We start from the raw sequence: 20,411 nt of genomic DNA on the forward strand, positions 1-20,411 counted from the left end.
ACTAAACTCTTAAGCGCGGAGCAGGTGACGGCATCGGGGTTGCTGCCTCAGGCGGCAGCAGCAGCCCACGGATCGCCCCTGGTCAGAGGTGCTTTCACTGGTTTATCAGTTAAATAGTAACCTGTACATGACAATCCAATACAATAAAATCATGATTTTACATTTCAGGGAACCAAATTAAAAAAAAAAAAAGAGAGGGAGATGTATAATGTAATTGTACTGGCACATCTGGGGTTAATGTGCCTGTTTTCTATTTTATTTAGTGATTATACTAGCACATCTGGGGTTAATGTGCTGAATATTCTCTATTTGAAGTAATTATACTGGCAGGTCTAGGGTTAGCATAGTTAATTAAGTAATAATTATACTGCCACATATAGGGTTAATATGGTGATATGGAAAAATTGCTGCACTATGCATGCCTTTTGTTTTTGTCCCTCTTTCTGCTTTTCAAATGTTGGGAAGTATGTAGATTAACAGCACTGCTTAAAAATGTTCTCTAAAATAGTTGGTGTTTGCATGCAAGCGTTGGCGTTCACGAATGTGCACCGCGGGGGCCCGGGAGGTATGGAACCCGGTGGGCCCTCAAAGGTCCAGTCCGACCCTGCTGTCACTTCTGTTTTGCAGCAAGACCACTTCAGATTTCAACTTCCAAAGGCACATTGACCCCCCCTCAAAAAAATACACAAATACCTAAAGGCACGATAACCCCAAAATCAGCGGCAGTTAGGGTTGCCACCTGGCCGGTAAAAATGATGGTTGATCCTAATGTTATTAATAGGGAAAAAAGATGAATAAATAGGAAGACCGGTATTTTTTTCCAGAAAAGGTGGGAACCCTAGCGGCAGTTAGGCCCGGATCTGTGGAGAGGCCAACAAGGCCCGGGCCTAGGCCAGCAGGATTTTAGGGGTGGCATGTTGCCCAACCATACCCACATTGGTTCAGAAACACTGGGGATTCGCAGGAGATACAAACGATTTTTAAATCTCCCGTGTGCCAATCCCCATTGCTCCAGTCCCAATGATGAAAATTTGAACAAATATAAGGGAGAGACGGGTGACGAATGACAGCGGGCCTAGGGGTGCACACTATGTAAATCCTCCCCTGGCAGAAGTGACCCCTTCCACCACCCGAACATCCAGAACAGTGCACCAAAGCTGCATTAAAACTAGCCAGCCTGCCACTAGCCACGAATCCATTCCTGCTTTCCGCTCATTTTACTTTCCCGCTCATCCAACAAAAGAGCGGTCACATGGCAGGATCACGGGATCGTGACATCAGCAAGGTCTTTCCCGAATTAGACGCTACTTTACATTAGTCCAGGCCCCGGGTATAGCTAACTATTCACGCAGTAAATAGTAAATGGACGCTACAGGACTTTGTTGGCAAAACAAGCAAAGTAAAAATCCTTGGCTAAAGGTTGTAAAGCTGTTTAAGCAAATATGGGCATGCTATCCGCTAAGAACAAAAAGTGCCGCGAATTTCTATATTTTCAGCCAAGGTGCTGCGTCTTTCACAGAACTGACTGATTACATAACATGATATACCCCGTTTAAATGAGTCACGCTTTAGCTCCGTCAATTTTACATTTATGGCCCCGCCCACACTATGATGTCACGGTCTGTCAGCCCTGAACTGGGCTTGCGTGTGTCCTTCAGCGCTCCACACTGACTCACTCGGGCAGACATGGCGTCCTCCAGCACAAGACAGTTACTTGCACGCTGTATGTCTACAGCTCCGGCCGCGGCCAAGAAGCTCGCCATCAAGCATGTGACAGTGATCGGGGGCGGCCTGATGGGAGCGGGGATAGCGCAGGTGACGGATTTGGGGACTGGGAGATGGTGGGCGGGGCTGTCAGAAGTTTTCTCATAGAGTACACCTGTCAGCACTGTGCAGCGGTAGAACAAACGCTAAACTGCACTGTGGGGGGGATTGGGGTTTGGTTGGGAAGAAGCTTAGCATGGTTAGTAGGCAAGTCACATGAGAATCTCTCACACGGCCCTTGTCCTGGCCCAGGAACGCTGAATGAGCGCTAACACTAAATTACCTTATAATTGACCAACATCTGGGTTGACAGGGATGTTGTTGTTTTTATTTCTAAATCACACTGTTTACACTGCAAATAATTCACTCTACAATATAAAAAAAATAAAACCAGGCCAGCAAGTGTTTTTTGTTTAGTTGTAATATTGGTGTGTAGGCAGCCATCTCAGGTCATTTTCTCTGGTCATGTGATTTCAGAAAGAGCCTGCACTTTAGGATGGAACTGCTTTCTGGCAGGCTGTTGTTTCTCATACTCAATGTAACTAAATGTGTCGCCGTGGGACCTGGATTTTACTATTGAGTGCTGTTCTTAGATCTACCAGGCAGCTGTTATCTTGTGTTAGGGACCTGCTGTCTGATTATCGTCCCATTGTTCTGTTGTTGGGCTGCTGGGGGGAGAAGGAGGGGGTGATATTGACAATATGTCTAGCCCCATGTCAGATTTCAAAATTAAATGTAAAAAAACTGTTTGCTCTTTTGAGAAATGGATTTCAGTGCAGAATTCTTCTGGAGCAGCACTACTAACTGATGCGTTTTGAGAAAAAAAAAATCCCAGGACATTATCCCTTTACCCTGTGTTTAGCCATCTTAGGGTGAAGACACACAGAGCTATTATTAGCAGCTACTAAACAGACAATAGTTACAATTGCCAAGACACCCCGTGTGTTTTAGCAGTAGCAATTCTCGGCATTCTCTATGGAAGGGTATTTTCTGGCATTATGTAGCGGTGACAAGTAGAGAATTGCCTCTGCTAAAACACTTGTACTGTCTTAGCAAAGCCAATTGTCACTATTGTCTGTTTTGTAGCTGTGACAAGTAGCTGCTACTAGTAGCTCTGTGTGTCTTTAACCTTAAGGAAGGTGAAATGATCATGTACAACAGAAAGGTCTGGTCTAGTTGTTGGGAGCATAGTCCTACAACTCTGAGTATGATCAGAAAAGAAGGGTTCATTTAAGGCACAGAGTAGTCATAGGAAAGGCAAAAAGACACACAATATTGCTCTCAGCCTGTATTAAGAGAGAACATATAAAAATGGCCTTTTTAGCTGTTGATAAATATGCCCCCTATGTTTGTTGATGATGTTGCAACTAAAAACCTCACAGCTTTTAAAGCACAATATACAACTGGGAGAATGAGTTGATTTACTAGTTACGAAGTGTAATATTGTATTTATTTAAAGCTACGCCATAAAACTCGTGACAGTGTCCCTTTAAGGGCTATGGATTTGGCAGAATTCTGCAAATATTTCTGACCCCGGTGCATCCCCTCTTATCTGCTTATGTTTTTACTGCAATAGAAAACTGTGCTGATCTTACACTCAAACTGAGGAAATCATTTTTTTTTTTTAAAAAAAATTGGATTATTTGGATAAAATGGAGTTTATGGGAGACAGCCTTTCTTTAATTCAGATCTTTCTGGATAACGGATCCAGTACCTGTACAATGATTTTGCTTTCTGCACCTGTAGAGTTTACCATTATCAAACTATAATCCGCACAGTGGGATGTTCGCTTGTCAAATATGTAACAATGAAGTAGCGAGCATAAAAGATCTGTTGCAACCTCCACAGGTTGCAGCTTTGGTTGAGACTTATCTGGGCAAATAAAATTCAGCCTCAATCAAATACATTTCCAGTAAGTCTTAGTTCTTATTGGTCTATTTGTTAGGATTGTCCTGCAAGTTTTTGCTATTTCACTGTTTGCTGTCATGTTGCAAACCTTGCAAAGTACCAGTAGTAGAGGTCTAAATAATCTATCAGGATTAGAGCTTCGTTGCTGATTTGCTGCTGATTTTTCACCTTTGCCTTATATCCTTTGTTTACTTTGTTATTTTGTAGCTTTGCCAGGCACATTCAACAGATTATTGGTTTAAATATACTGTATATATATATATATATATATATATTTTATGGGTTTTGCAGCTTCTGATCTTCTTTAACTGGTAAATATGATAGGCGAGTGAAATATCTGCTTAGAAAGTGAGTATATTTCCCCCCCGAGTGTTTCTGTTTCATTGTGTAGGCTAAAGTTCAGCTAGATACGGCACATGGCTTGGGATCACGAGTATCACTGGAGGAGGCTATAACAAGGAATTCAAGATCAGGCAAACAAATAAAGCCCTGTACTTTTCTGACTTCATTATAAAGGTTGAAATTTTGCATAATTTTCCCTCTAATGGCAAGTTCACCCAATTGGTTTTATATGCCATGCACGCTGGGGTATGCCCTGTTCTTGAACTCTTCTGTTAGTGGGAATACAAGCCTATACAAGGATGTTGGGTTCTTAAAGGGCACCAATCATAACTAAAATCATTTCCTAAGTAAATACACTATGTGAAAGTTCAAGAAATTCGATTTTTAAAACAGTTAGAATTGTTTGTATAATGTAAATCATCAGCTCACTATTCCTTCTGCAAGATCTCCCCTATCTCCACTGCAGTTCTAGCTGAGGCAGCCATCTTGGATTTCACTGGCTCCTCCTACCTATATCTTCCCAGCCAAAAACAGCTCTGAAATCTCACACATGCTCAGTTGAAATTCCTTGTTGCTTATCAACCCTTCTAAGCTATTTTCAAATCAGCTAAACCTCTGTGTTGGCTGCTGTTCAGTAGTGCTGCCACCTTCTGTAAGTTAGTGTGTGCCCTTCATTTGCATAATGACTTCACCAGCAGAGGACAAGATAGGGAAATCTCATGATACTTCAAAAGTTTACTAAAGCAAGGCATTCTGGGTAGAATGCTCAAGGCAGTGCTACAATCTGAGCATGCTCTGGAAATTTGCATGTTATAGTCTCTGTTATAGTCTCAGTATGGACTCCCTCAGTGAAACAACCCATTTGATAAAGTAAGGGATTTTTTAAAACCTGTAGTTTTTTTCTAAAAACGATATATATATATATATATATATATATATCTATCGTTTGATTAAACATGTTTAGGTTGTACTGGTCCAATTGTTAATTTGTGTTTGATTTTGGCTATGATAGGTGCCCTTTAAATTAAAATCGGAGTCTGGATTTTTGAAGGGCAGTTGGATTCTCTTAATACTTTGGTTTGTGATTGTTTTTTGATCGTTTTAGGTGATTTAATTTAATAACGATTATTGTTCATTGCGCAGAATGTGCAAATCTCTTCAGCAGTAAATTTTTGCACTGCCAAAAATAAAGAAAAGTAACATTTTATACTAAAATGTGCTGTAAATGAATCAATAATGAATTAAAGGGGAACTCTAGCTTTCAAACCAAAATTTGATAAAGAGGCCCGCATAACACAGAAACCCCTAATATATCCATCACATGGGCTGACAGAATGGGCTGTTGCTAGCAAAAAATCCCAACAAAATGGCAGGCTGGGGTTTATATACTGGTCACCTAATTATCTACCTTGCTTTACGTATGCTCTCTGTTTCCTTCCTAGGTGGCTGCAGCTACAGGTCACACAGTTGTGCTGGTGGACCAGACAGATGACATCCTAAAAAAATCTAGAAAAAGCATTGAAGACAGCTTGAAAAGAGTAACAAAGAAGATGTTTTCAGATAAACCTGAGGTGACTGGCATTTATTGCATTGCTCCTGCTTGGATTTCTTTTTGAAGGGGGATTATACTTGTCAACGAGATGCAGCAGAATTTGCATTTTACAACTCAATGCTTATTGGGTTTTAGGAGGTCAGGTAGATGTTACATGTTTCAATAACGGCTTCTTCAAAGACGTTACCGTTAAATTAGTACATTTTCCAGCTAGTAATGTGTTGATGGTTTTGGATCCATTTTTCTTACTTTTCCTTTAAGGGCTGACGTGTATTTCAGTAACACCAAAAATGAAAGTGTTTTCGTGTAATGACAATAAAAAAAAATGGATAAACCTAGTAAAATGGCCGTGTTTGCTTCAGATACTATAGTTATAGTATAGCTGATGTGTAGCCATGGGGGCCGCCATTCAATCACAGGATACACAGTAGAGAACAGATACATAGCTTATCTGTTATCTGCTGTGAATCCTGAGCCTTTTCTTCTTTTTCAGCTTTGAATGGCTGCCCCCATGGCTACACAGCAGCTTGTTTATATAAACTATTGTAGAGTTTCTGAAGCAAATACACCTGTTTTACCAGGGCAGGGAAACTGTTCATTATATTGGAATTCAATTGAAACACTTTCATTGTTTTGGTGTTACTGTTCCTTTAGGGCTAATATTGTAACTAGCAGGGAGCACACATCCTATCCTAGCTTCCTAGCTCTCCCTTGTATCCTTTGTTCTGCCCCCCCCCCCCCCCTTCGACTTCTACATCATGCGTGGGGGGTTCATTAGCATAACTAGGGGCTAATGCCTATGGGCCTTGCTGACCCTAGTTATGTCGCTTCTTAAAAAGAAAACTCTATTCTCTGACATTGGGAACCTTACATTTGGTAAGTGGCTCCGCTATTTGCAATTTTGTTTGAAAATTGCCTTAAAATAATGTGTTTAAATATAGATATGCTTTGGTCATATGTATGTAGTATTGCTTAGTTACAGTAAGCCGTGCTGAACACACCGTTATGCGTTTTCAGATAAAAATGGCTTTGTGCAGGGTTGATTTGATGTTAATGTAATTGTTTCTTTTGTACACCTCACTCACATAAGTGATTGGATCAGCAGGAATATCAGGAGAGATACGGTTCTTATTCACTTGCTTTCTCGAGGGCCAGTAATCCTTGATTCATTGCAAGATTGTCAATCTGTATGGCCCCATGTACATGACCATATAGTATGGCAGTATGGTTTAAATTGTCCAAACTGAGCAATCAAATTCGGGCATTTAGTACCAGCTTTTGGAGAGAATCACTTGCCCTGTAATTCTTGCCATACCTGATGTTCCAATAAAATGATTTTTAGTATGTGTACGGTGGCCTAATTGTTTCAGTCTGATATCTGTGTAGTAACTGGTCTGCTAGTGCATGATGCTTTAGCAGATTAACTCTTAAATTAAAAATAAATAAATAAAAAAAGTTGCATAGTTAATAATAATCATTATTGTGGTGTGTGTCTTTCTCTCTCTAATTTACAGGCTGCTTCTCAGTTTATTGAAAAAATCCTTGGAAACTTTGCAACCAGCACAGACCCAGCAGCTGTTGTGCACAGCACTGACCTTGTGGTTGAAGCCATTGTGGAGAATTTGGATGTGAAGCATGAGCTCTTCAAAAGACTAGATAAATTTGCCCCTGAGTAAGTCATTTTATTGTATTTGTATATTGCAACAGGAGCACATGAGTTATTAGTAGAAGTGGGATGGAGCCCAGCACTAAATGCATGCTTTAGGTAAAGGGCTACAGGTGCTGCTTTGTACCTACAGGCAGGGATGCAATTTCTCTATAGGCACCCAAGGCCTGTTCCTACAGTGGCAGATTTAAAGGGGTTGTTCATCTTCCAAACACTTTTTTCAATTCAGTTGTTTTCAGATTATTCCCCAGAAATAATGACTTTTTTTTTTCAATTACTTTCCATTATTTTGTACTGTTTTTCCAAAATGTATCTAAGTTTAAAGTTGAATGTTCGTGTCTCTGGTGTTTTGAGTCTGACAGCTCAATAATTCAGATTCAGACTCTAAACTGTTACAATTTTGCAACATTTAGTTGTTACATTTCTCAGCAGCATCTGTGTAATATTAGCAACTATTGTATCAGTTCTAACAGCTGCCTGTAATGGAACCCAGAGATTCTGCTCAGCAGGGACGAAGATAAGAAAAATGTATCCATTTAGAACAGTTTAGAGAGTCGGCGACCCCCCCGTGCTTCAGAAAGTGAAAAAAAGACACTTCAATATTAGAAATACATAGAAAATAGAAAGTCATTGGAAAAAGTCATTATTTCTGGTAATCTATCTGAAAAAAAAATTAGTTGTTTGAAGGTGAACCACCCCTTTAAGGGAGCAGTCCTTGGGTGTCTATACAGGTATGGGATCCGCTATCCAGAAACCTATTATCCAGAAATCTCCAAATTATGGAAAGGCCACCTCCCATAGACTCCATTTTATCCAAATAATTAAAATTTTAAAAAATGAATTCCTTTTTCTCTGTTATAATAAAACACTACCTTGTACTTCATCCCAACCAAGATATAATGAATCCTTGTTGGAGGCAAAGTAATAAAATAGAAATGCTTTATCAGACTCCTATGCAGAAAATAACCACCTCAAGTAGGACAAGTACCCGTATACTGCAACGTTTTTATAATATTGCAAGCAAACAATAATCAAGCTTATGAATAATTGATTCTCTTTGAGTGAATCAAAAGCTCCCAGAAATCTAGAAAGAAGTGTCAGTTTTGCATTGATTTCCTAGTATTGTTCTGTCATTGTCTACATTTAGGACTAGGCAGCTAAACTAAAATAATAGTAGCACCATATCACCTAGTGCTTTTCTTTATCGCCTCTCACGTGGCATTTATTAAATTGAATATTTATTGGAGAACTATCCTGAAAATGAAAATTTAATATAAGCTCCCTCATACTGAAATGAGAAACTTTCTAAATACAATAAATTAAATATTCTGCATCATTTCTGAAATAATCACGTTTATGTTCTATTCCTCTCTCAGCATCTGTTTTTCTTCATTCTGTCTTCATGCAGCAGTTGGGTGTCATATTCATTGACAGTTAGATACAATATAACTTATAGGGGGGCTTTCCTTTTTTAGAGCTGTAATACATTTTCTAGGCAATAGGAGCCTCCCTATAAGATATATTGGATCTAATCGTCAATGGATATCTGACACCTAATTCCTGCATGAAGACAGAAGAGAGGAATAGTGAAGATAACTTGATTATTTCAAATGGTACAGTTTTAATTGATTATATTTAGAAAATTTCTTATTTCAGTATGCCGAAGCTTATATTAAATTTTCATTTTTGCGATAGTTCCCCTTTAAACATACTTTTGTAATACATGCACAGAAAGCATTCCGATTCCAGAACACTGCCATAAGCACAAAGCTAGACTGAATGGCTTGCAGTGATTCTGTGTAATCATTACTGCATTAAAGGACCCGTAACCCCAAATGTTGAATTTTTTCACTTGACATGCCAGTTATTCAAATCATGTACGTCTAAATCTGTTGTCTGTGTAACTGGTGTTCATTGAAGCAGCTCTGCCCTATGCAGCCATCTTTTATCTGTTAAAAACGGGGACTCTTGGATAATATTCATGAAAAGTCCTTCAAAACTACACCTATATTTATGTATAATGTTGTGCTTTCCATTCTGAACTTTATTTCTTGGTATTGCTGATGTTTTATATGAGATCCCCTCCCCCCCATAAGCTCAAGGAGTGCAGCACAAAACCTTCAATGTTACCCCAATAGCTAATTGCTACATATTCACTTGCACAAGCACTGTCTGAGCTTTCTATCCTTTTCTGTCCATTGTATTGTTCATAGGTGTGTCTAATACCTGTTTTCAGGGATAAGTTATACAAAATCCTTTCTGGTGGTACAATCTATTCCAAGAGCTGATATTTAATTTCTTTTCCCAGGCATACTATATTTGCTAGCAACACCTCATCATTGCCAATTACAGATATAGCAAATTCCACAACCAGGCAGGACCGGTTTGGTGGCTTGCATTTCTTTAACCCTGTGCCAATGATGAAGCTTGTAGAGGTAAATTTGGTTTGTGACTGTTTACAATACATTTTAATGCTACTAAACTGTGACCGTTACAGTCTCTCCCTCTCACTTTCTTGTTCAGATCAATGCACTGGGCTCTGATGGGAAGCGACAACAACCTCACCCTGTGCAGTGTACAAGAATGTTTTTACAATGCTTACTGAACAATATCTTGTCCTTCTCATATATTTATAAGCCAATGTTTTTTTCCCCCTTCAGGTGATAAAGACACCAATGACAAGCCAAACAACTTTTGAGTCCCTCATGGATTTTAGTAAAGCTCTTGGGAAAACACCAGTGTCATGCAAGGTAATAATGATTAATTTAATGTTGCTTAAATTCTCAAAACAGGCAGGCAGATGTGATATAATATGGTTAGATATTAAATGCAATGTTGAGACATTTTCGAATGTAATCTCCTACATAGCATAGTTTAACATTACAAGTATGGGATCCTTTATCTGGAAACCCATTATCCAGAAAGCTCCAAATTACGGAAAGGCCATGTCCCATAGACTCCATTATAATAAAATAATCCACATTTTTAAACATTATTTCCTTTTTCTCTATAATAATAAAACAGTAGCTTGTATAGATCCCAACAATAAGACATAATGATTCCTTATTGGAGGCGAAAAGCTTATTGGGTTTATTTATTCAAATGTCAAAAGATCCGTAGGAGTGCGTTTATAAACTCAACGCTTGTGAGTACCCATCTTGAAGCACAAGATGGGTGATCTATAAAGAGTAATATAATTCTTATATGAACACCGTATGGTAATAGTGGGCAAGTGTGGAACTGCAATAATTGTAAACTCACTACACAGCTGGCCATAGACGCAAAGATCCGATCGTACGAATCCACGATTCGTACGATTTTCGGACCATGTGTGGAGAGTCCCGACATTTTTCGTCCGTCGGAGATCGGTCGTTTGGTCGATCGGACAGGTTAGAAAATTTCTGTCGCCTGCCGATACTATCTCTGCGTGTATTGCCGATCGTACGATTTTCAGTGGGAGACTGTCACTAGTGTTGTCAGACATAAGTATCGTACGATTGCTGTAAGGGGCAGAACATTGGGTGATCTGTTCTTATTTGATCGGAATGGTAAAGACTTTGATCTGAATGGTTAGTGGAGGGTCGGGAGATGGGAAAGTCCGATCGTACGTTGATTCGTACGATCGGATCTTTGCGTCTATGGCCAGCTTCAGGGGCAGATTTGCATAGGGTCGAATATCGAGGCTTAATTAACCCTTGATATTCGAATGACGAATGTAAATCCTTCGACTTAGAATATCGAAGTTGAAGGACTTACCGCAAATAGTTCGATTTTAATCCATCGATCGAACGATTTTCCTTTGACCAGAAATTTGTTAGAAAGCCAATGGGTACCTTCCCCCATAGGCTAACATTGATGTTCGTTAGGTTTTACTTTTAAGTAGGGGGTCGAAGTTTTTTTAAAGAGACAGTACTTCGACTATCGAATGGTCGAATAGTCAAACGATTTATAGTTCGAATTGTTCGATTCGTAGTCTAAGGTCGAAGTAGCCAATTCGATGGTTGAAGTAGCCAAAAAAATATTCAAAATTCGACGTTTTTTTTATTCTATTCCTTCACTCGAGCTAAGTAAATGGGCCCCTTAGATTCTCTTCTATGCTATATTCTTATTCCCTGAGCTTCTTTTAACTCTGACACATACAGATCTTTGACATTTTAATTTTTCACCCGAGGAGAAACGAGGACTTTTTGAGTCGGAACAAAGGGGAAAACTCCAGAGACTGTGGTCACCTTATATTGGGTTTATTTATTGTTTACATGATTTTCTAGTAGACTTAAGGTATGAAGATCCAGATTACGGAAAGATCAGTTATCTGGAAACCCCCCGGGGCCCGAACATTCTGGATAACAGGTCGCAGACCTGTACTAACAAGCATCAATGTACAGGAGTGTTTAACTTTGTTACTTTTCTTTCTTGCCCAGACAAAAGGGCAGGTTTATCCAGAGTTATAGAGGGAAGTACCATACCTGATGTAGTTTATTTATGTGAGAAGTAGCTATAAACTGCAGATTGTCTCTCAGCTGTTAAGTGGATAGTGTATTGCAATGCATCAGTTGCACTCACATTTATCTCTGTGCTCAGCACTGATCATTCCCAAAAGTGCACGTCACCATGAATTGCTGCAAGATACACTTGCTACTAGATATGCTGCAGAGTTTGGGTCCCCCAAGGCATTTTTCAGCATGTCTGGCCATGGTGTAAATGGATTGTTACTGTCCCTTTTAGGGGGTTATTTAAAGTCTGAATGCCAAAAACTCGAAAATTTTAGTTTTTTTTTTTAACTATAAAATCTGAATTTCTAGTGAAAAAAAAATCTAATTTTTGGGGATTTTTTATACCCCGAGGATAGAAAAACTCAGAAAATGAAAACGCTGCATCTCAGACCTGCTGAGGTTGTATATAAGTCAATGGGAGAAGTCCGAAGATTTCATGGTTTCCTGGTGGAAAGTATTGATAATAAGTGAAAAAATAACCCATGTGGATTTGGACAGAGTAGATTTCAGGAGTCTTAGTGTGAAATAAGAAGTCATAATACATTGTAGCTTCACAAAGCAATAGTTTTTTGACTGCAGGGGTCAGTGGCCTCCACTTGAAAGCTGGAAAAAGTCAAGAGAAGGCAGCAGATAATTCAAAAAACTATAAAAATAGAGTGAGTGAGAAGCAGTGCAAATACAATACAAGGGGAATGGTGAGGAAGGTGGAAAGAAGGTTAATGTCATAATAAAATATGAAAGGAAAGAGGCAGGAATTGGGATGGGCCTCACAAGATAAAAGGGAGTGGCCAAGCAGAAAAGAACGGTGAGTTAAAGGGGCAAGGGGAATAATGGTAAAATGAGGGCAAAAATGTGGCAACTGAGAACAACACATAATTTAAAAGAGAAGCGGAAGATGTGAGGGGTGTGACCTGTGTTGTATGAAACATGTATTGTTGTGGATCTCAGTTATGGACCCAAGTACAGCAGCATCTCTATACTTGTATTTACTGCTTCACTGTATATGACATTTTTAAAAACTACCTGCATAGACCTAGCACTGTGTATTCCTGTATTTAGCTGTGCTGCACCACCACCACTGCGGCTTTTTAATTAATGGAGGAGGAGGATCTGTCTTGTGCCTAAAAATTAATTGGGGTCTGCATTTTACATACTTAAATATGGAGTGGTTAACTGATATGGTCCCACTTTTATGTAAGTTGGGCATCCACCTCTGTGTACTTTGGTCAAAGTATTTCTACAGAATAAAGATGGCCGTACGCTGTCTGATTGGTACAGCACTCTGATGAACTGGACTGTTTTGTATTGTTTCCTTAAAGAAGTGCACAGGGGAGGAATCAAAATTATCCTAGGAATACCCTGGAAACTTTCATCACCCAAGATAAAATAAACTTCCTGTAAATGTATAAAATGTATTCTAACAGTTTTTCTTTATTTCCCCTGCTTAGGACACCCCTGGCTTTATTGTTAACCGCCTTCTTGTGCCATACCTAATGGAATCTGTCCGACTTTACGAGCGAGGTACGTAACTCACACATGTATTATGGAGCAGGCACTCAAATGAAGGCAATCTTCCTCCAGGTAGTTATAGCAAATGGAAGAAATTTATTGTGTCCACAGCCTTACGTGTTTTGTGTTATAAACATAAGCCTATGACTAAGTGTTTGTAACGCATAATGCTGTGGACACAATAAATTTCTTCACTTTGCTATAACTTTCTGGTGGAAGATTGCCTTCATTTGAATTCCTGCTCCATAATATATTCAGTTTATCCGTTCCCAGTGCTGAGGGCTCAGGGTGGTGCACCTGGGCCTCTTCCCTAATGTGATGAGTAACAACCTTACTATTTGGAGACCCTCATTCAGTTCATCTATACGTAAGTCCCAGGGCCAATAACTGCACAAATGAAAATGGGACGATTAATATGTTGTGTTGTGATTTAGAGAGATTGCTTCCCTTTTTTGCCTTATAAATGCATATGTTTATATAGGGCATGCATCAAAAGAAGACATTGATGTTGCAATGAAGCTGGGAGCTGGCTATCCTATGGGTCCTTTTGAACTGCTGGATTACGTTGGACTGGACACCAGTAAATTCATTATTGACGGTATGCATTCATGGTCTAATTGCTTTGATCTTAAAGGAGTTGTTCACCTTTGAGATAACTTTTAGTATGATGTAGAGAGTGATATTCTGAGATAATTTGCCATTTGTTTTCATTTTTTATTATTGAAGGTTTTTGAGTTATTTAGCTTTTTATTCAGCAGCTCTTCAATTTGTATTTTAAGGCAATCTGGTAACTAGGGTCCAGATTACCCTAGCAACCATGCATTGATTTGAATAAGAGACTGGAATATGAATAGGAGAGGCCTGAATAGAAAGACGAGTAATAAGAAGTAACAATAACAATACATTTGTAGCCTTACAGAGCATTTGCTTTTTAGAAGGGGTCAGCGACGCCCATTTGAAAGCTGCAAAGAGTCCAAAGAAAAAGGCAAATAACTATAAAAAATAAATTATGAAAACCAATTGAAAAGTTGCTTAGAATTGATTGTTCTGTAACATAATAAAAGTTACCTTAAAGGTGAACCACCCCTTTAACTAGATAAAAGCTTGATTGTGATTCCTCTGTACTGAGGTGCCATGTTCTAGTCCCATATGCCATTTCAGAATTGCAGTTTGCCATGTTCCAAAATATTTTGTCATAGTGAGCAGCACTTGGAAGGTCACTCATTAACGCTTTGCTTTTGTCTTACCTGTCTGTTCTACCTATCCTAATAGTTTCCTTTGTTTCTTCTACACGCTCCTCTGCCTCTATTAGGTTAGTCTTACTTTTCCTTATCCTGTTTTAATTCCTTCTAGTTCTGTCCTTTTCCTTTTTATATCATCACTCTTCACACTCCTGTGTCTGTACTCCATTCCTCTTCCTTTTCATATTTTACCTTCTGCTCTCTTCTTCCTCTTCTGCTGTCACCTTCCTTTTAATTACCTTTTAATATCAATCTCTGCCCCCCTCTCTCTAATATTTCCTATACTCTGATCTTGTGCTGCACACATTAACTCACTTTAGGCAGATATGAACTATAGGCAGGTCACACTGTAGTCTTTCTATGCCTTTTCCACAGGTTTTGGTGGCAGATGTGAAGTGACGTGCTTTTTTTTTTTTTTTTTATATATATATATATATATGTAAATGTTTATTTTATTTTGTGCTGTATCATATAATCAATCAATCAATAATTGTTGAAGGGATAATGTCATGGGAAAAAACACATCAGTTAATAGTGCAGAATTCTGCACTGAAATCCATTTCTCAAAAGAGCAAACAGATTTTTTTATATTTAATTTTGAAATCTGACATGGGGCTAGACATATTGTCAGTCTCCCAGCTGCCCCCAGTCATGTGACTTATGCTCTGACTTGTGTTCTTCTAACAACAGAACAATGGAAAGGTAACCAAATAGCATCTCCCTACCAGAAGATAGCTGCTGCCTGGTAGATCTAAGAACAGCACCCGATAGTAAAATCCAGGTCCCACTGCAACACATTCAGTTACATTGAGTAGGAGAAACAACAGTCTGCCAGAAAGCAGTACCATCCTAAAGTGCTGGCTCTTCCTGAAAGCACATGACCAGGCAAAATGACCTGAGATGACTGCCTACACACCAATATAAAATATTGCTGGTTCAGGAATGAAATTTTATATTGTAGAGTGAATTATTTGCAGTGTAAACAGTGTAATTTAGAAATAAAAACATCATAAAAATCATGACAAATCCCTTTTAAATGCAAAAATTCTTTGCCTAAATGATATTTCTTGCCCAAATTCAGGATGGCATCAGATGGAGCCAGACAATCCTTTGTTCGCACCGAGTGAATTATTAAATAAGCTGGTTGCTGAGAAGAAACTTGGCAAGAAGACAGGAGAAGGATTTTATAAGTACAAATGAATGTAACACCACTTCGCTCTATTTTGTAACTGTGTGGCGACTGTGAGACGTCGGGTCTGTTTTGCTAATTAACACAGAATTGCTGTCGTACTCTCGCCACATAACAGAAATTTCTATTGATCTGATTTTTTTGATTGCCGTCGTATCGCTCAGTAGTGCCTTGGAGCAAGGGTTTGAATCCTTTTCTAACGCCTTAAGAAAAAGTTACAAATAACTAATTTGCTGGTTTAATAAACGTTGCTCTGCTCACAATGACTTTTGTGATGATATTTTCTCTTTGGTAATGTTAACATAACCAACCTCAACCCGTCTGATGTTGGAAGCCATTCAATTGATATTGAAATCTCTCTGCACGTTTCTTCTATGTACTATGCTGAGGATTTCCTGCATGCTGCATAATAATAAGAAAAGAAAATCACCAGGTTTGTTTATTTGTGTCTCATAATGTTGCTTAGCCTTTTAAAGACATTGCATTCATTGTCATCCAGGCACTAATGCAAGATGTTAAAAGCTGGAAAGACTGGCAAATGCTTTGAGACAGACAATTGACTGGATGTTAGAAAACAAAAAAGTGCAACATTTGTTTGTATGCCTGAATTATTCTCTCTTTCTCTCTACATATCCATAGATGTTTCTTTATATCCATTTTCCTCCTGTCTGTATCTCTGTACAGTGGAGCAGAGTTTGGAGTGGAAATGAATGCTTTCACATTTTTGGACCAGCCTCTTCTCCACTGCGTGTGACTCCACTTAAGTGGATCTTATTCAAATGAATGGAGCAGATCCACTTCTCTCAGCCTGAAAAAACATATGCAAGCATATGCATCGTTTTTATTTCTTGAGCTAAACAGGAAAATGTAAGATACTCTGTTAGTTTTGGCTACTCCTTATGAGATTATATTACAAGTGCACTGTTAATCTCCCTTCACAAAGGGTTAAGGGGAGAGAGCTCATTATATTTAGCTAAATTACTGGTAAGAGTGAGTAAGGATGGCTATACAAGGGCAGAATTAAACTGTATGGGACCCTCCAACAGGCTGGATCGGCAGGTTTGATTTTCATTGGCTCTGTCCTTGCTCCGACGGCTCATATTCCTGCTGTTGTAATCCTAAATCTCCCATTCTTAGGTTAACATAAGGGGGAAAGATCTGCTTGCTTAGCGACCTTGCAAAACAAATGAATCTAATAGTGCAGGCCAGCTTTAGTGTGAAAGCAAAATAATAATCTGTTACTACTTTACAAAACAAACAACTGGATAATATGGTTTTTTTTTTATTTAATTCTAAGAATAGGCAGACCATGCCTTTTTTTTTTCAAATTAAAAGAATATGACCAGCTACAGGTCACAGATTTGTATCCTCTCTTCTTATAAATGGGGCAGGGTGATGGGTGAATTTATTTAATGGAATATCTGTAGCCATGTTAGGAAAAGGAGGAGAGCAGTTCCTGCAAGGTATATCTGGGTAGCGGTTACATACTGATGTTAGACAACAACCATTATGCAGGTATCCGTTATAGCAGTTTATATTTCTCTTCATGTTATCTGGTATAGATGGCATAGCTGAAAGCTGTAGTTAAGCAGAAGCTGTATTAGGTGTTGCTCTTGCCCGATCCATTCCGTGCTGTGAAGGTCACCAGTAAAGTACCCAGCTTTATGCAGACACTGCTCACCAGAAGAAGTCTGGCCATAGTGTTTGTCTGACTTGTATTCCCCCCAACATTCTCCAGTAGGGCCAGTATCTGGATTGTACCCCAGGGAATTTCTTCATTCTCTGACACCATGGGGCAGATTTACTAAAGGGCGAAGTGACTAACGTTAGCAAAAATTCGTCATCGTGACATTACTTCAATTTACTAACGGGCGCAAGCGTGACTTCGCTAGTGAATGAGATAGACTCTAGCGGTACTTCGCTCCCTTACCCCTGGCCCCCTATAAACCTATCCCTTCACTGCCCCTCTCTTTTACTCCCTTTACAGGAGAGACCTGCCTCTGCGGCACTATTCTTCCAGTTCCCCCGCCCATTTCCACACTCCATTGTGTCATTTCTCCACCCCCTGAACATCACCACCACCCCCCAACTGAAGGCAGGTTTCCGAACAATAAGGTGGCGACATGGAGCATTTCCTGTCTGTTATATGTGATCTGCCCATTACACAAATATATTTACAGGAGTTGATACACTTGTGTAAGCTGTGTGTTGTATTGAGCATATTTAGCAGTTTGCGGTGTCAAATCTTGACTGTGACTGTACATGTAAGGATTTTTTTCCTCTACCAACTGAAGTTTGGCCACACTAAAGAAGTGTCCAACAAAACACGCATGCGACTTGTTTCACAAATAAATACTACACTACCTGTATATGATGAGAAGTATCAGGGCTCCCTTCCAAAAATTGCATGTCCTCAACACTCTAAGCCGACTACCAAACTTTCTCTGGAAGCAGCATCTACACAAGAACTATTTAACAGATGCAAGCCTGCCATCTACATGCACAATGTCCGGTGTTAGTTATAGAAAAGTTGCAACCATGGGTCAGTAGTGCAGTGCCAATGTGTTCTCTGAGTATTCATTCCCATTTCAACACCTGGCACTCCGACAGGCCGATGTGGCAGTTGCCTAGGGAACACTAACTGCCTGAATGTGTAATGTTCACTGGAAAGATTGGCGGAGAACTAATGGTTTAGGGCTGATTTTTATGGATTGGGCTAGGGTCCCTGGTTCCAGCATGCACATAAAATAAAATCCATACAGGGTTTGCTGAGATGGGAGTGAAAAAGCCATGCAGGAGTGCGGTAATTAGATTTCCTGTTTTTAAATAAATATATTGTCCTCTATGTGTGTTCATTCCTTCGTGACTATTTGCTTCCTGACCTCATGTTTCACTTGATCTTGAAGATCATGATGGGAGCTGGTTTTTTTTTCCATGATCACATTTTTCAAAAAACACTGCAAATCTCCCCACCTAAAAGCTGCTTAAATGTATTTGTTTTTGTAAACACAATCACACGGTGGGGGGATTAAAAACCGTTTTGGGGGGGAAAAAAACTTGAGAATCCAAACATTAAATGGTTTTAAAACACTGGACAATTCAATGGGGCAATTTATTTTTCGTTTTTATATTTATGCAAATTAGATTTGGTTCAGTACTAGACCCAATTCCAAAAATGATGGAGGTGTTGCATCCATAATATGGAACTGGTGTTTAATAAGAAGTGATGAAGCAGAAGGATAGGTTTGTCGTATTCGAGTGCTTTCTGGGCCATTGGACAGCAGGGGGCATACTATGCTTGTGCAATATGCCTTATGTTTCTCTCCTGTCTGCTGATCACATATGAATGCCCTTTCTATATGATTTACATGAAAAAATCAGAGGCTGACATCATTCTGTGCATCATCTCTGCATTCATATATTGATATTGGTGAGCAGGCCAGTGCCATAGACCTGACTGAGGCTGACAAAGCTGATATACTGCTCAGTAAACAGTACTAGTTGCTATGACAAGTGGGTGCCTCTGCCCTCTACAAACCGCTGTATTGTGATTGGACAGGAGTGACTGCCAACTTACATAGGAACAAAGTGGCACTAGCAGATAGTAGAGGGCATTTGCACTTTTCAGTTACAGCAAAACTAAATACAATCAAGCATGCTATAGGTGGCCTTAGAAAGAGGAGCTTTTCCAAGGGGTGAAAGAGTCAACAGACCCACTGGGAACAGGCAAAAATGGCTTGAAATGTCCTATGTATGATGCTTCTTGGTTAGTCCCAATGGGCTAACGTGGTAGAATTTTTAATGTATGGTGCATCTGCATCTTTAAAGCCCAGCCACGGTCGACTCTGCACTGCTACTCGCAGGGGAACAGTAAATTAAAAGCATTTTAAAGTAATTAAAATAGAATATACTGTAAGCATGCAGTGGGAAAAGCTGTGTGTTTGTTTCAGAAAGACTCCTATAGTTTATATAAATGAGCTGATGGGCAGCCATTCAAGCTGGAAAAAAGGCACTGGTTACACAGCAGATAACAGATACGTTCTGTCCAATACAATGGTGTTTTATCTGTTATCTGCTATGTACCCTGTGCCTTTTTTTTCTAAATTGAATGGATGCCACCCCCATGGCTACACACCAGCTTGTTTATATAAACTATAGAAGTCTTTCTGAAGCAAACACCAGTTTTAACAGTGTTTAATTACCAGTTTTTGCTGCTACTGTTCCTTTAACCGGCTCATAAAAGGTCAACTTTTTGCCGAATAGGCTATCAAACAAGGTCGTAATCTGCAGTAAGGCCTGTGCACACTGTAATAAATGATCTATATTGGGAATACTGAGAATCTTACACAAAGTGAAAGCCATTGAGCAATATTTAAAGGGGATCTTTTGTACAGTTTTTGTAAATACCAGTGAATATATCCAATGGAATGTTCAGATATAAATATGTGTATCTATGATAAATGTGCCTCCGTGTCAGGTATGTAACATTATAGGTGGGCATCGTTCATAGTGAGGCACAATACTGTGTGAGAGGGGGCAGCTGTATTGTTCCAGTGTCAGGCAAGGCTGTATGAGTCAGTGTTGGTTTCCACTAGGGCTTTTATAGACAAGTTCTGGCATGTGTCCCCTGCAGTGGCTTTTATGTGGGTTCCACCACAAGGGAACGCGTGAGTTTACACAGCCCATTTTTTCAGTAGTATCTGTGTCGCACGGAAGAGCTCAGTAGCCCTCTTTCAATGCCAGTCAA

General features: G+C 39.4%; 1 protein-coding gene across 1 annotated transcript; it reads left to right on the forward strand.

Annotated features, from left to right (window-relative positions):
- Nucleotides 1-1,665: 1,665 nt before the first annotated feature.
- Nucleotides 1,666-15,927, forward strand: hadh.L (hydroxyacyl-CoA dehydrogenase L homeolog). Its single transcript, NM_001087431.1, is given in 8 exon segments — nt 1,666-1,815; nt 5,457-5,585; nt 7,081-7,238; nt 9,541-9,667; nt 9,893-9,982; nt 13,174-13,246; nt 13,716-13,832; nt 15,557-15,927. Coding segments are annotated over 8 exon segments (942 nt in total). The 5' UTR covers nt 1,666-1,686; the 3' UTR covers nt 15,676-15,927.
- The last annotated feature ends 4,484 nt before the right edge of the window (nt 15,928-20,411 follow it).

The sequence above is a fragment of the Xenopus laevis genome, chromosome 1L, assembly GCF_017654675.1.
Source record: "Xenopus laevis strain J_2021 chromosome 1L, Xenopus_laevis_v10.1, whole genome shotgun sequence".
NCBI lineage: Eukaryota > Metazoa > Chordata > Amphibia > Anura > Pipidae > Xenopus > Xenopus laevis.